This window comes from Rhinopithecus bieti, unplaced genomic scaffold (genome assembly GCF_001698545.2).
Source record: "Rhinopithecus bieti isolate Rb0 unplaced genomic scaffold, ASM169854v2 scaffold_31765, whole genome shotgun sequence".
NCBI lineage: Eukaryota > Metazoa > Chordata > Mammalia > Primates > Cercopithecidae > Rhinopithecus > Rhinopithecus bieti.
In genome coordinates this window covers 326455-343276 of record NW_016813614.1, presented here as the reverse complement: position 1 = coordinate 343276, position 16822 = coordinate 326455, and the positions used below count along the sequence as shown (strand labels likewise).

The 16822-nt window shown below is 36.3% G+C and overlaps 1 protein-coding gene across 3 annotated transcripts in view; it reads left to right on the top strand.

Moving 5' to 3' along the window:
* KCTD8 (potassium channel tetramerization domain containing 8) overlaps positions 1-16822 on the top strand; it is a 291198-nt gene that overhangs the window by 44316 nt on the left and 230060 nt on the right. Inside the window, exon 2 of one of the 3 annotated variants that reach the window (XM_017848790.1) lies at positions 10959-10997. The exons of the other annotated variants lie outside the window; for them this stretch is intronic. Coding sequence (XP_017704279.1) covers positions 10959-10990 — 32 coding nt within the window. The 3' untranslated portion in view covers positions 10991-10997. Of the gene's footprint in view, positions 1-10958; positions 10998-16822 lie in introns of those variants that run through there. 3 annotated transcript variants of the gene reach the window in all.

Here is a 16822-nt window from a genome sequence, read left to right as displayed (position 1 = left end):
CTGGTCCTGGACTTTTTTTGGTGGGGAGGCTATTAATTGCTGCCTCAATTTCAGAGCCTGCTATTGGTCTATTCAGGGATTCAACTTCTTCCTGGTTTAGTCTTGGGGGAGTGTAAGTGTCCAGGAAATTATCCATTTCTTCTAGATTTTCTAGTTGATTTGCGTAGAGGTGTTTATAGTATTCTCTGATGGCAGTTTGTATTTCTGTGGGGTCGTTGGTGATATCCCCTTCATCATTTTTTATTGCATCTATTTGATTCCTCTCTCTTTTCTTCTTTATTAGTCTTGCTAGCAGTCTGTCAATTTTGTTGATCTTTTCCAAAAACCAACTCCTGGATTCATTGATTTTTTGGAGGGTTTTTTGTGTCTCTAAACAGCAAAATATAAAGGCAGAGTAAGCATCTTTTGCCTGGAGTTGATTTCTAGTGAGCACAGACACGTTTTATAGCATTATATATTCATCTTACAGGTCCTGAATTGATAAATAAATTGTGATGACAAGGAAACATGATCATGTCAAGTTAAGGATGAAAGGGCTCAGATAAAAGAAAAACGTTTGTTTTATTCTGTGTTTTGGAATGACTCTTTGAATAATTGCAAATTATCTACACAAAGTTCCAGAAAAATAGCTTAATCATATTGAATAATTTAATTGACAATATGACAATAATTTATAAAATATAACTTAAATTATATTTTAAGTATCATTGTAGTAAATTCTTTCTTTATATTCTGTTATTTTTTGCAGGCTATTCTGTCTATTTAGATACTCTTAAAATTTGTAATGTTAGGACAATGTCTGCCTATCAAGTCTGTCACAAATAAGCAAGTTTTCTAAGAATCTCTTCCCTAGAAGGCTAATTTTTAAAACTTTGTGGCTTGATGCTCTCTCCTAGTAGATGTGATGCGTTCAGAATTTGTACATACTTTTCCAAGCCATAAAGCTAATGCATAGTATCCTGTGGATACAAAGATTTTTCCCATATTGGAGAAATTATATACTAATTAGGGAAACTATATTTTAACAAACTATTCTTTCTTCACCAGAATAATAGTTCTGCATAGCCTTGGAAGTTCTGTAAGGTAACTCAAAGAGTCAACAAAAGATTGGTGGCTGGTGAAAGAGTGGGAGTGTAAAGTTGCTAATGTAGTAATGTTTATTGATTACTTTTTGGTGTCATTTACTTGGCTAATTATTGTAGTAGTCTTGTAGGTTAAAGCTGGTAGCTCTGTTTCCCAGCTGATATAATTGAGTTTCAGGGAGTGGTTAAATTATTTACTCTAGATCATTTTGTTGATTTTTAATGTAAACAAGATCTCTTCTCAGTTCACCACATGACTATCTCCTCTCAATTCTCTTTCCGAATTATTTACCCTGACCAGTTATTACATACTGCTTTCACTTTTAGTGTTCTAGATTTTATACGAGGTTTAAGATATCAACATTGTGCCACCCTGTAATCCATGCGTAGTAGATTTCTAGGGCTCCTGTAACGAAGTACCGCAAATTGGGTGCCTTAAAACAGCAGAAATGTATTGCATCACACTTCTACACTCTAGAAGTCCAAAATCTAGTAGTCAAGCAGGGTCTTGTTCCTTCTGAGACCCTGAGTAGAATCCTTCCATGCCTCTTCCTAGCTGCCGGTGGCTGTCAATCTTTGGCATTCCTTGGCTTGCAGCAGCAGTACTCCAATCCCTGCCTCTGTTGTCTTGGGGCATTCTTCTTCCATATCTCTCTCTGCTTATTTTATAAGGAGACGAGCCATATTGGAATAAGGGTCTACCCTATTCCAGTATGTTTTCATCCTAATTCCATTGTACAACCCTATTTCCAAGTAAGTTATCATTCTAAGGTTCTGAGGATTGGGATTTCAGCATATTATTTTGGGGAGACCAAATTTTTCAACCCATAACACCATGTGTATCACATTTGAAAAACGTACATTCATTTTTATAAATTGTGTTTTTTGGCATCATGTTCTCAACTTTATCTCAAAGGAGATCACAAATAATGATTATATGAATATAACTTTTGTACATTTTCCCTCCCTCCTATTTTTTTTTTTTTTTTTTTTTTTTTTTTTTTTTTTTTTTTTAACAGGCTCTCACTCCGTTGGTCAGGTTGGAGTGCAGTAGCACATTCATGGTTCACTGTAGCCTCAAACTCTTGGGATCAATCGATTCTCCCACTTCAGTTTCTGGAGTAGCTGGAACTACAAGAGCCCACCACCATACCTGGTTAACTATTTTTTGTAGAGATGGCATAAGCCACTATACCTGACCCACTTTTGTAACTTTTCCAAGTGTTTCTCTAAGTTTGTTTCAAGAATATAAGATATTGTAAGAAAAATGGAGTGTCATCAAATAATTGTGAGACATATGGAGTTTTCTACATTTTATGCACTATTCTTGGGACCTAGTATTCATTAGGATTATTAAAGTCACTGAGAAGTCCTGTGTAAAATCTATTAAATGTAACCCAAAGTTCCCCAAACATGTTTGATATTGGAGACATTTTATTATGTAATACTTGTTATTTTACAGAACTATCTTGGGAAAGGCCACCTTAGGAGATTATAATATACATGCTGATATGGTTTGGCTGTGTGCCCACCCAAATCTAATCTTTAATTCCCACATGTTTTGGGAGTGACATGGTGAGAGGTCATTGAATCATGGGGGCAGATCTTTCTATGCTGTTCTCGTGATAGTAAGTCTCAAAAGAGCTAATGGTTATTATAAGGGAGAGTTTTCCCGCTCAAGCTCTTTTTTGCCTGCCACCATCCACGTAAGACGTGACTTGCTTCTCTTTGCCTTCATCTATAGTTGTGAGGCCTCTGCAGCCATGTAGAACTGTAAGTCCAGTTAAGCCTCTTTCTTTTGTAAATTGCCCAGTCTCAGGTATGTCTTTATCAGCAGCATTAAAAGAAACTAATACCCATAACCTTGTCCCTTTTCATTAAGAATTTGGGAAAATTACTTAACCTTTGTCTGCTTCAATCTTCCCAAGTATAAAATGAGAATAATAACTGTAGTTACCTTATCAAAGTGATTGAGACTATTGCATGAAGTAATACAGGTGAACAATGTAATTCACTTTTTATAATAGAAAGAGTTCAATATATGTTTATTATTATTGTGATTAGTATTACACTCTTAATTAATATTTGTCACTAGGCATTAATCCATAGTGATGTTGAGATCCGTCAAACAAGTGGGCCATACTTATCTTGAAGGCAATTTCTATATAATTTATCAAGAGATCATATAGATTATTCTCAAAGTATCTAAGTATTTTTGCTGTTTTATAGCCTTATCTCAGGAAACATAAAGAAAAAAGGTTATATTATTGTAATAGGTATAACAAGGGAATTGTGTAATACATTTTAGAAATACTTTTGTGGAAAATAGTTAAATTAAGAAGGTTCCTCATTAATGATACTAGTCATTTTATTGTGTTACTGATAAAGTGATACCCCTGAAGCAATTGAAATATGTAAGGCTGAGGAAACTTGAGATAAAAGCCCCAGAGTGCTATACTTTGGATCTTTTTTGTGTGTGTTTTCTCCTATTGTCTGTTATGTCAGGCATTATGCCTACTTTTTTTTTTTTTTTTTTGTTTTCCTGGTGCTTTAATCACTATTCTTACCTCTCATTATTTTTTTTTTTAATATACTGTACACTGGAAACCTGATGATGAGGGCTATTCAATTGTTTTTAAAATAATAAACATGCAAAAGCTTTTTTTAATGCTTTTTTTCCTGCAGATTCTTAAGCATATTTTTCTACCTGGTTGAAATTACTAGTTTAGTGACCTTTGTCAATTTGGTAAAATGTTTCTGTAGTATGTTCCTTAAAATGATTATTTTTATGTAAGCCACAGATACCTCCCCAGCTCCCACTTCACCGTTATTTCTCAGTTTCTGATTGCCTTTCTTTCCCTATCAGTTTCTCATAATTTCTCCAAATGAGGGCCAACCTGGCCATCACCATGCTTCTTCCAGCTCAAACACTTGAGTCTGGGGCTGGTCCTTCTGCCTATTAGAGGAGGCAAACTGCCCTACTAGCACAGATTTATACAGTATAAAATGTCTGTCTTGAAAAGCCACAAATTTTCCTAGGGTGTTTCTCTGGATATATAAAAAATGCCATTCCCTGGATGTATAAAAAATCCCCACCCTTCCTCCCTCCCTCCCTCTCTCCCTCCTTTCCTTCCTTCCTTCCTTCCTTCCTTCCTTCCTTCCTTCCTTCCTTCCTTCCTTCCTTCTTCTTTCCTTCCTTCCTCCTTTTGTCCCTTTCTTTCCTCTTTTTTTGACTTTTGACAGGATCTCACTCTGTTGCCCAGCTGAGTACAGTGGCACAATCACAGCGCACCACATCCTTGATCCTCCTGCCTCGGCCTCCTGAATTGTTGGGATTACAGGCACGCCCTACCACTCCCTGCTAATTTTGGATTTTTTTGTAGAGATGGGGTCTCACTATGTTGAGCAGGCTGGTCCCAAACTCCTGGACACAAGCAATCCTCCCGCCTTGGTCTCCCAAAGTACTAGGGTTACAGATGTGAGCCACAGCATCCGACCTTATTCTTTTCTTTATTAATCATTTTACTTAAAAGAACCCTAATACTAGGCCAGACGCAGTGGCTCACACCTGTAATCCCAGCACTTTGGGAGGCCGAGGTGGGCAGATCACAAGGTCAGGAGACCGAAACCATCTTGGACAACATGGTGAAACCCCATCTTTACTAAAATGTAAAAAATTAGCTGGGCATGGTGGCATGTGCCTGTAATCCCAGCTACTTGGGAGGCTGAGGCAGGGGAATCACTGGAACCTGGGAGGCAGAGGTTACAGTGAGCTGAGATTGTGCCACTCCACTCCAGGCTGGCGACAGAGCAAGACTCCATCTAAAAACAAACAAACAAAAAACCCTAATACTAAAAGAGTGATTAGAAATTATCTATTCAGGACCTTTTGAATTGAAAAATCTTCACATTAATTTCTTGACTGTTAAATATATTAAACTCTGGTTATTTGTTGATATGTCGTTTAGGTGGATTTTTTTTATTTTTGTTTTTTGATTTTGTTAACTAGCATTCAAGTTAAATGTAGCAGATATCTCAGGTATAAATTCTCAATTTTCAAAACCCATAAAATGTTTAAGTAGCTATAAAAGTGTGCTACATAATTTTTTGTTTAAAAATTGGGATCATTTAATGAGTCAAAGTCATAATTCTAACAACTATTTCATGATTATATTTAGAAGTATGGATTTAATATTTAATAGATGGCCAAGTAAAATCACTTATCCATGCTAATACTTTTCATACACTATTTCATTTAATCTTTCATTGAGTACAGAATTAGGCTGTATTTTCTCCTGTATTGCAGATAATGAAGCCAAGGTTCAAGGATTTAGCTTGTCTTTCACAGTAGATAGATGACACAGTAGATAGATGACAGCTCTGGGATTTTATCTCAAAGTTGCCTAAAGCCTTAGGATGTATATTTCCCCAATCTACTATATTGTTTTTGATGACAGTAACGAAAAGTGTCAGAGAAGATCTTAGTAAGCTCTGGAAGTATGAGAATGCAGTAGGCAGTAAGAATGTGGGAGGGTAGTCCCTGTGTAGGGTATGAGGTGAGGAATAAAAATGAGCAAATAAGAGATGTAGGGTATTTGCAGAACTTGAGGAAACCATCCCGATTATAATGGTACAGTGTAATATGTAATAAATATAGGTAGGTAGTGTTATCCCCAGTAACACACTGGAGAGCTGAAAATTGTTTCTGTGGGTGATGACAGATTATTTAAGGATTTGAACCAGGGTGAGGGAATATCATGATGAAAGTGGTGAAATAGGAAAATTAAAGTCTGCTGGGTGCGGTGACTCATTCCTGTAATCCCAGCACTTTGGGAGGCTGAGGCAGGTGGATCACCTGAGATCGGGAGTTTGAGACCAGCCTGACCAACATAGAGAAACCTTGTCTCTACTAAAAATACAAAATTAGCTGGGCGTGGTGGCGCATGCCTGTAATCCCAGCTACTCGGGAGGCTGAGGCAGAAGAATCACTTGAACCTGGGAGGCGGAGTTTGTGGTGATCTGAGATTGCACTATTGCACTCAGTCTGGGCAACAAGAGTGAAACTCTATCTAAAAAAAAAAAAAAAAAAAAAGAAAAGAAAAAGTTAATGTCATGACTATATTAGAGTAAGCAGAATGAAGAAGACTTTGAGGTATAGAAATGACTTAGGAGTTTAGTGTAGTAATTGAGAGGAGAATGATGAGAACTAGATTATTAATAAAATAGGAGATTTTTGAAGGTATTATCTTCAGAACTTGGTTGGGCATGAAAGAGATGAATGAGTGGATGCTGCTGCAATCTGTGTTTTAAATAATTGGAAGAATCATGATAATATTGAATTGAAATAAGGACAATGTAAAACTGTAGTTTTCTTGCAGAAGAAAAAGTGGTGCATTTAGAGAAGTGTGGAGTGATGGTTAAGCAATGAATGAGACATTACTAGGATATTTTATAGACTTGAACTCAAGTGTTGGCTGTTGATGAGAAAGAAAAATTAGTCATCTACATGCATTTAGCATTCAAGATTTATATTCTTATATTTATTTAGTTATGCTTAATTCAAACATGTAAATATCTGATTTGAAGTTTTAAAATTAACCTGAGAACAGAAACATTTATAAATGGAACATGTAAATTTGAGGACAAAAATAATATGTCAAGAAGCACAGATGGGATATTTTTCACTGGGAATTATAAGTTTGTTTTTTTCCCCAAAATGTTATTTCAGGTTTATCTATCTAATTTTTTTTTGGTCAAGATAGTCATTCCTATAGAAATTTATGCTCTTGGATTCATTTTGTGGATTTTGTATTTTATAGATCATATTTGAGTTTAAGGCAAGGTGTATTAGTCTGTTTTCATGCTGTTGATAAAGACATACCTGAGACTGGGAAGAAAAAGAGGTTTAATTGGACTTATAGTTCCACATGACTGAGGAGGTCTCAGAATCATGGTGGGAGGCAAAAGGCACTTCTTACATGGTGGCGGCAAGAAAAAAAATGAAGATGCAAAAGTGGAAACCCCTGATAAAACCATCAGATCTCATGAGACTTATTCACTACCACGAGAACAGTATGGAGGAAACCACCCCCATAATTCAAATTGTCTCCCACCTAGACCCTCCCACAACAGGTGGGAATTACGGGAGTACAATTCAAGATAAGATTTGGGTGGGGACACAGAGCCAAAGCATATCAAAAGAGAAGAGTCATGTTTTTCAATGCATGATATTATGCTTTGGGGGATGATGGTCTGAGTTGTATTTAACCCTTGAAAGTTATTCTTTATATACCCTGGATGCCACATGAACTGCCAAAGATTGGTCCCTCTTCCACCATAAACTCAGAACTGATATTCACCATATATTCACCTCCTTGTTTTTGGATGCTGCCCCACTGTGGGAAGAGGAAAAAATATCCTGTGTCCAGGATATTATGATGAAAGAAGTGTCCCAATCTGAATGGGACATTTTACATTTTTCTATTAATTTTGACTTTACAAAGAAATGAAAAATGTGTTGATCTCAAAGGAAATAGAGCTGCCAAAATATGATGTCAGTCTTCTAGCATAGGCACTCTTTTCTTCTCCTCCTGTTAGTTCCCTAAAACTAAAACTATTTAGAACTGTGGCTCATGGACTTGCTTCAAGATAGACAAAACTGTATTATTGCTTGTTTTTTTGAGAAACAGGGGAAGGCCCTCAAAATACTCATAGCTAGCAGATGATTGATTCAAAAATTAACATTGACCACCATTAAGATACTTTGTAGTCATTATCTTGGATTAAGATAAAAGTGGATAACACAATTTTCTTGGTATTTGGAACTATTCGAATAGAGTTCCAGAGAAGAAAATAGTAGAGAACTAGAAGAGTGACATTAAATCTGGCTATGCCTTTCTCTGTTCTTCTGTGATTCTAAAGCCTGGCTGGACCAGGTGCAGTGACTTACGCCTGTAATCCCAGCGCTTTGGGAGGCCGAGGCGGGCAGATCACGAGCTCATCACGAGCTCAAGAAATTGAGACCATTCTGGCCAACATGGTGAAACCCCGTCTCTACTAAAAATACAAAAATTAGCTGGGTGTGGCAGCTCATGCCTGTAGTCCCAGCTACTTGGGAGGCTGAGGCAGGAGAATCCCTTGAATCCAGGAGACCAAGGTTGCAGTGAGTTGAGATTGTGCCACTACACTCCAGCTTGGCAACTGAGTGAGACTCTGTTTCACAAAAACAAACAAAAAAAAAACTGGCTGATCAAAGCTTTGTCCCTTAATAAGAGCACATTTTGCAAGTGACCTTTTTTTTTTTTTAACCTAAGACCATGTAAGCATGTAAGGGTGTTGTCAGTCATTGGTTGGAACAAAAGCTGGTATGTTTGGCCATGAATATTAGATCACTGAAAGTAGAAATTCAGATCTAAATTAAGAAACTTCATGAATTTTAAATTTTAAAACATTAAATTGCAGTTATCTATTTTGATCTGTAATTTCTTTAAGCTTTTAAAGTAGCTTTGTCCTAAGAAACCCAGAGTATTTTACTTCAAATATTTCTAATGAAGGTGAACTGTGATTATTATATGAAACAAGAGAGGCATTTAGCTCCTGAAAGTCTGACCTAAATTCTTGTCAGTATTTCAAGGAATGTTCAAAGTGAGATTACTTGACAAGCTTCATTACCTTTCTGTGACTTTAAACATAATATTAAATGTAAAATGATAGAATCCTGAATGAATAAGTTAGGGGATTTCTTGACGTTCAAAACATGAAGATTTCAGAAATTAATTACTTAATTTTTCTATCTCATTATTTTCCTGATTATTTGTCAAGTAGGCCATTTCTACAGGTCATTCACCTTACTTGCCTTTCTAAATTCTCTCTCTTTAGCCCTGAGGCAAAACTTGGATCATACCCAAGAGCATGCTGATGTTTGGGGAAAGCTCTATACAGGGTTTATGTAGTTATTGTCCCATTAGGAAATGAATAGACTTTAATATAGAAATATAAAATGTCTTATTTAGTTGTTCTCTTGGCAGGTCAAGTTCACAGAGATATTGTTGATACCACTAGGCAAAATTTTCCCTGTTGGTATTGTCAGAACTTCTTACATATGGCCCTTATGTACATAGATAGAAACAAGACATAAAAATAGTATAAGAACACAGCAAGGAATTTAATGTCTGGACTTTAAAGACAGTTGAATGTCAGAAACAACAACAACAACAACAACAACAACACCCTTCTTGACCTTAAAAAGCTGGTTGCGATAGATGACAATTAGATATGACTATTTCTTTTCAAAATACAGATATTTTGTATTGAAATGGAGTCTACATGTTTTTCAATGTCAATAAAATATAAAATAAAATGATTTTGGTTTTAGAGATTAAGCAGTTGAACTCTGATACTCTATAAAGCCATTGAATCTAAGAAATGGGTTGGGTCCCGGTTTTGTAGGCACTAAATCCAACATAATATCAGAGAGCTCCGTTTAAAGAATGCAACGGATCATCAATACCAAATTAAATACAAAGGTGATTATATATTTCACATGAGAAAATAAATTGCAAATTTAAAATAATGAAAAATGTCAGAAATATTACAAACACTGTAAAAACATATATATATTTTTTGAATATTAATCACCTAACACATGTCTTTTTTACCCTTTACATTACCTTTTTTGGCTATATACTCTTAGTACCTGTCATGGGCTGAATCGTGTTCTCTCAAAATTCATGTGTTGAAGTCCTAATCCCCACACTTCAGAAGATGACTGTTTGGAGATGGGACCTTTCAGAGATAATCAAGTTGAAATGAGTCCTTTAGAGTGGGCCTGATCCCATCTGACTGGGTCATTAAGAGGAAATTAGGACATACAAAAGACACCAAAATGTTTACAGAAGAAAGGCCATTTGAAGATAGAGTGAGAAGGTGGCCAATTGCAAAGCCAAAGGGAAGGGCCTCAGGAGCAGCCAAACCTCCTGACATCTTGGTTTTGGACTTCTAGCTTCCAAAACTGTGAGAAAATAATTTTTTGGTGTTTAAGCCACTTAATCTGTTTTTTATTTTTTTTTTTAATGGTAGCCCTAGTAAACTAGCATAAAGTCCCTACTTCCTATATTTAAAATGATTTATTAATATTTTCTAGAGAAAAAGTAGATAATCTAGCCATTCCTCTAGTATGATTGATTGAAATATCTTTTTTTATTATTGAGATGCATAAAACATGTGACTTTATACATAGATATATGCACTTTTTACAGTACTGTTAGAGGTTTGTGACCAGCAGAGTAATTTTGACAAATTCTATTTTGCTCAACTTACACTCCCTGCAAAAATGCATTTATAATTGGGATATGATGTGTTGTTGATTATATGCTTGACAAGATATATCTTCAGTTTTGATCATGTATTGATGAATTTTTCATTTTCAGTTTTACACTGAAATGTTCGATAAATAAGTTTCCCACAGACTAGCCTCTGGTTCCATTCATTTCCAACCTTGTTTCTCTTCCACTGATCACATGCTCCTAGTGCTGGGTGCCAAGGGGGCATATTTATATCATGATATAATCTTTGGTTCATCCTTTGTTATAAGGCTTAAGTTGCGTCAGTGAGCAGTATGAATGTTCTTGGAAGTCATTTGTACTCTGGATGGCTCACATAATGGAATTACTTAAAATCATTTCCAGATATTCCAAAAAGGTATTCCTAATTCAGCTTCTCGTTAGCCAGATTCCTGAAGTGCTCAGAAACACTTCAATGCCAGCTGATATGAGGGGAGGTGGGACAGTCAATGTGGAAAGTGATAGCAATGATAATCCCTTTTAGTTAAATACATTTGCAAATTTTCTAAAAATCTAAATGTAAATCCGTTTCTAGGGCCCCACCCAGGACCTAGGAAGGAGACTTGAAGCTCAAGTTTTATTAGCTTCAGGGTAAGTTGGCTTCTGAGACTTAAGAGGTTTGCCTAAATTCATGTAGCAGTTTATGGGGGCACTATCCTAGACTTCTTTCTCTATGTTGTTTTCATTCTTAAAGTGTTGGATCATGTACTTTTATTTCTTCTAATATATTTAAATGTCTAATGACAATTAATTTCAATTAAAGAGTAGTTAAATATTGATATTATATTAAGAACTCTAATGCCAAGAAGAAGTAGCTTCTTGGAACATTTGCATTAATAGATTATTGTTTATATTACTCTGTTTAGCAAATGTATGTGCTGAAAAGAGGAAGTAAACATTTGAGATTGAAAGCCTTAAATTCAAAGATACTAAAATGAATAGTCAAATTAACTGCATGACTAAAATCTAAGAAGTCTGATATGTAAATCCCTGAATCGTCCTTTATTGGGTTGTTGTTCTCCAGCTATATTTTTTTGCTCTATAATCATTCAAATGCCACGTCCATTTTACCTTTGTGAATTCAGTTTTTGCTTCTGAATATTGACTTTCAGTCTAAAGTTTAGGATTTTAAAAATAATATAAAAGCTTGAATTAATTAAGAAGATTATTATTGGATTAACATGCTTCATCAAATATTTCAGTTTGTCAAACTTTATGGCTCTGTGTAAAATTATTTTGGGAGGGCTATATTGCTCTTGGCACTATGAAAAATAGAATCCATTTATTTGATGCCATAATAATGTGGTAGTTTCTGGAGGAATTGTATTCTGAGGCTTAGAGAAAGTATTAAGGAATGAGTATAAGAGAAGCAACCTAAATAGAATAGTAGCTGCTGCTGTTTGTTTAAGACTTAGTATGTCCTATGTCCTGTGTTGAACATTCTATATGTGTTAACTCATTTAATCTTTGGTACAACTATAATATAAGTAGTATTTTCATTTTCATTTATAGATGAGGAGACCAAGGTTCAGAGAGGTAAAGTGACTTGTACAAAGGTGACTTAAACCCAAATCTAACTTCAGGGGCCATGTTGTGTGATAATGCTCTTTAACCTTAGTTGTACCCTTACTATGACTTCATTGTTCTTTTTCATCTTGTGAGGGAGTCTGTGATATGTCCTCTCAATTGTACTTTCTCAATTCCCCGAGCCATATGTTCACAGACTTGTGGCCTGTATACTCCTTTGTCTTTGACAGTGAGTAAGTGACAGCTGTAAGAAGATGCACATCAGGGAAATATACTTAAAAACAATGATGAAAACTCCAGAGAGTTCTAAAGGATTCAGGTCTTCTGATATGGTGAACAGAGGAAAAGTACTGAAAGAAACCCCTCTGTACCCCTATGCCTACAGCATTTACTTATCATACCCAACTACATCTTAAGAAACTCAAGATTTAAAAAAATTGGCTGGGCATGGTGATTCATGCCTGTAATCCCGACACTTTGGGAGGCTGAGTTGGGAGGATCACTTGAGGTCAGGAGTTTGAGTACAGCCTAGACAACATAGTGAGACCCCATCTCTACACACACACACACACACACACACACACACACACACACACACAAAATTAGCCATCATGGTAGTGTGCATCTGTGGTCCTAGCTACTTGGAAGACTGAGGCAGAGGGATTGCTTGAGCCCAGGAGTTCAAGGCTGCAGTGAGCCATGATTACACCACTATACTCCAGCCTAGATGACAGACTCTCAAACTAAAAAAAAAAAAATTAAATTATGAAATTTATTCATTGAAATAAAATACCATTTAGTTTAGTGAATTCCCATGAGATTGATTGAGCTTGCAATTGAAAGTGCTAAAAGATTTTTTTCTTTTTTTTTTTGAAACAGAATCTCATTCTGTCCCCCAGGCTAGAGTGCAGTGGTGTGATCTCGGCTTACTGCAACCTCCACCTTCCAGGTTCAAGTGATTCTCCTGCCTCGGCCTCCTGAGTAGCTGAGTCTACAGGTGCGCATCACCATGCCTGGCTAATTTTTGTATTTTTAGTTAGACAGGGTTTCACCATGTTGACCAGGCTGGCCTCGAACTCCTGACCTCAGGTGATCCACCCACCTCAACCTCCCAAAGTATTGGGATTACAGGCATGAGCCATCATGCCTGGCTAACATCTGCTTTTTGTTTCTGTTTTTCTTTATTTTGTTTTCTCTCCAGTCTGAGCATAGTAACTGCATGCTAAAATAGGTAGTAACTAGGAGACAGGAATATCATACTTTTGACCTAAAAGTATGGTCTTGTTGCAGCATTGAGAAAGTAGATGAAATTTTATACTTAGAAAGGTTTTTAAGTATCTTGTCTCTGATTCAAGCACTCAACAGTTTTTGTTGGGTAGGCAATACAAACTACTGTTTTAGAATTTGATGAAACTTTCTAGAAACTTATCAGAAAGTAACTGTGCTCTGAAAACACTTTAGACCATTTTCTTCTAGTAATGAAATAATGCAAATTGGTGTGAACAGAACCAAGCAATTACAATGTCAGTCACAGAGTTTGAAAATGTACTACAAATAGCAGAGCTGATGTTAATAGTAGACAATCTAGTTTCTTACTAGTACTAAGGTCTCTTTTTATCACAGAAAAAAATGAATTAAAGAATAGTGGAGGGAAATCCAAAGTTGTTTGAGAAACCACTTGAAAATGTGATAGATTTGGCTTATCTAGAAAAGAATATCTTTTACTTCAATATCCTTTATTGTAGATGTTTGGTATAATGTTTATCCCCATTGGAATTGGAGGGAGGAAAACATACTCCCACTTAAGTTTGGGCCCTTTTCTTCTGTTGTGTGATTAATGCTCTTCAACCTTAGTTGTACTCTTATTATGACTTGATTGTTCTTTTTCATCTTACAAGGGAGACTGTGATATTTAAAAGAATATGTTCTCTCATTTTTACTTTCTCAAGTCCCCATGCCCTATGCTCACTCTTGCTTTATTGGATACCCTGAATTTTGCTGGGGGACCAGCAGGATTTGGGAACTGTCCTAGCTTTTTCTAATCCTTTATAAAGGGCCATTGATCTCTTCTTTCCTTGAATCTTTACCCAGGATAACTCTTCCTCCTCTGAGTTAGAACTCACCCTTTTCTGCCTCTGGGATCTTGCTTTCATCCTTTGTCTCCAGTTATTCCACTGGTTCATTTGCCTTTACCTACATTTAAATTAAACTTTCCACATCCCAACAATTTTTTTTTTTTCAGCATTACTTCCATCTGAATGATCTCTTTCCTCTGCTATTTCACTTACTCCCTTCGCTTCCAAAATCTAGTTGCCTGAATTCTTTCATTAATCAGTTACTTTTCACTCCCCCACAGTCAGACTTCTGCCTTTCACTGCTTTCTTGATTGAAACTGTTCTCGCCTAATGGATAAAAGGAATGACCTCCACATATGCCTGTAATGTACAGCAGTGTCGATCAGCCCCCTAGCCCCTCCTGAAACTCTCCTCCCCTGGCTTCTGTGATGTAGCTCTGTCATGTTTATCTTCATAGTCCCCAAACTTGGTTGTGGGTTACTTTTCCTTCTCCTATCCACCAGACATATGAAGGCATTCTTGAAGGTTTTATCATCAAATCTCTTCACTCTTTTGTTTTACTGACTGAAAACTAAATCCAGCCTTTTAAACGATGTACTCCAGGGGTCTGGATGATCTGGCTGGGCCTATTGTATGACTTCAACTCACCCTTGTCTTCTTTGGAATCAATATGCATCAATCATCCTGGAACCACATGTGCTCTTTCCTCAATGGAGTGCTCAGTAAATGCTGTTTCTTCCACATGGGGTATGCTGTACCTAGCTCTTCACATACTTGGCTCATTCTGCAGGAGTCAGTTTAAATGATTACCCTCCACACAACAGCCTTGCTCTTTTGCTCCCCAGTGAAATCAGCTGTGAAATGAGTTTGTACTAGATGTCTTTGAGAGTTCGTTCTGGATATTTAATTCTGTGATAGACCTAAGTGACCTAAAATGATAGAGTTGAAAGGCTGCTATAATGGTCATCAAGTGAAAACCCTTCTAGTATCCCCTTCATCAACTCTGTGTCCTCAACAGCTAGAATACAGTTGATCCACAGCGGATGCCTCATGAATGAATTAGTTGTCACTGTGTGACTCAGAATAAGTCACTTTTCCTTATACATCATCGTTGGTGTTTATGCTTCAGTTTTGCTTGTTTGTTTTATTTCTGGTGAGAAGTGGCATACAGAATCTAATCATTTCAGAACCAAAGGTAGCAAGGGTTAAAGAGGACACATGAACTTTTCAGACAACTGGGCATCATTCCTTGCATCCCTGATTTAGTGGACTGAAATGGTTGACTTATTAAAGTTACTTCGAAGAACTAACTTTTAGGCAATAAGGAAAACAGATAAAAAGATTTAAACTCTTTAAAGGCCTTGAGCTATATACATTCCAGCTATTTACTTGACATACAGCTTTTTAAAGATTTTCTCATGACTCCTTTACAGAATAATTTCTGACTTTTATTCTCTGAATCTAAGGATATGTATTTCAATTCTCTATCAAAGATTTTCCTACAGGAACATGGCTGTGCAGTGAGTCTATTGCATTAAAAAATGAAGGATGTGACCAAAAGAATAGTATGTTTAATTTGTTATTTTTTTTAAAGGAAATTAATCTGTAATTCATTATGGTACAACTGCTTTGTAACCACAAAAAATTCAATTTTTTTGGTATTATAATTGTAATAAATTTTACTTGAAACAACAGTTCAAAATTCTTGTCATGTTTTCTCACATATTAAGAACATTGGCCAGTATATTTTAGTTTCAACACATTAGCAACAAGAAATCCTAACTTCTTCTTTCTAAAGAATTACTTCACTTTTGTAAGAAGAAGACATAATCTCATTTTACAAAAGATAAGTAATTCAGGAATGCTGAAAGAAAATAACAGAAAATTATTCAAATTATTCAAATGAAATACTATTGCCAACTGCAGGTGACATTCCAGTAATCTCTTTTTTTCTTTTTAAATTATACTTTAAGTTCTAGGGTACATGTGCACAACGTTCAGGTTTGTTACATATGTATACTTGTGCCATGTTGGTGTGCTGCACCCATTAAATCGTCATTTACATTAGGTATATCTCCTAATGATATCCCTGCCCTCTCCCTCACCTCACAATAGGACCCAGTGTGTGATGATCCCCTTCCTGTGTCCAAGTGATCTCATGGTTCAGTTCCCACCTATGAGTGAGAACATGCAGTATTTGATTGTCTGTTCTTGCAATAGTTTGCTGAGAATAATGGTTTCCAGCTGCACCCATGTCCCTACAAAGGACACGAACTCATCATTTTTTATGGCTGCATAGTATTCCATGGTGTATATATGCCACATTTTCTTAATCCGGTCTGTCACTGATGCACATTTGGGTTGATTCCAAGTCTTTGCTATTGTGAATAGTGTCGCAATAGACATACATGTGCATGTGTCTTTACAGCAGCATGACTTATAATCCTTTGGGTATATCCTCAGTAGTGGGATGGCTGGTTCAAATGGTATTTCTAGTTCTAGATACTTGAGGAATCGCCACACTGTTTTCCACAACTTTTGAACTAGTTTACAGTCCCACCAACAGTGTAAAAGTGTTCCTATTTCTCCACATCCTCTCCAGCACCTGTTGTTTCCTGATTTTTTAATGATTGCCATTCTAACTGGTGTGAGATGGTATCTCATTGTGGTTTTGATTTGCATTTCTCTGATGGCGAGTGATGATGAGCATTTTTTCATGGGTCTGTTGGCTGTATGAATGTCTTCTTTTGAGAAATGTCTGTTCATATCCTTTGCCCACTTTTTGATGGGGTTGTTT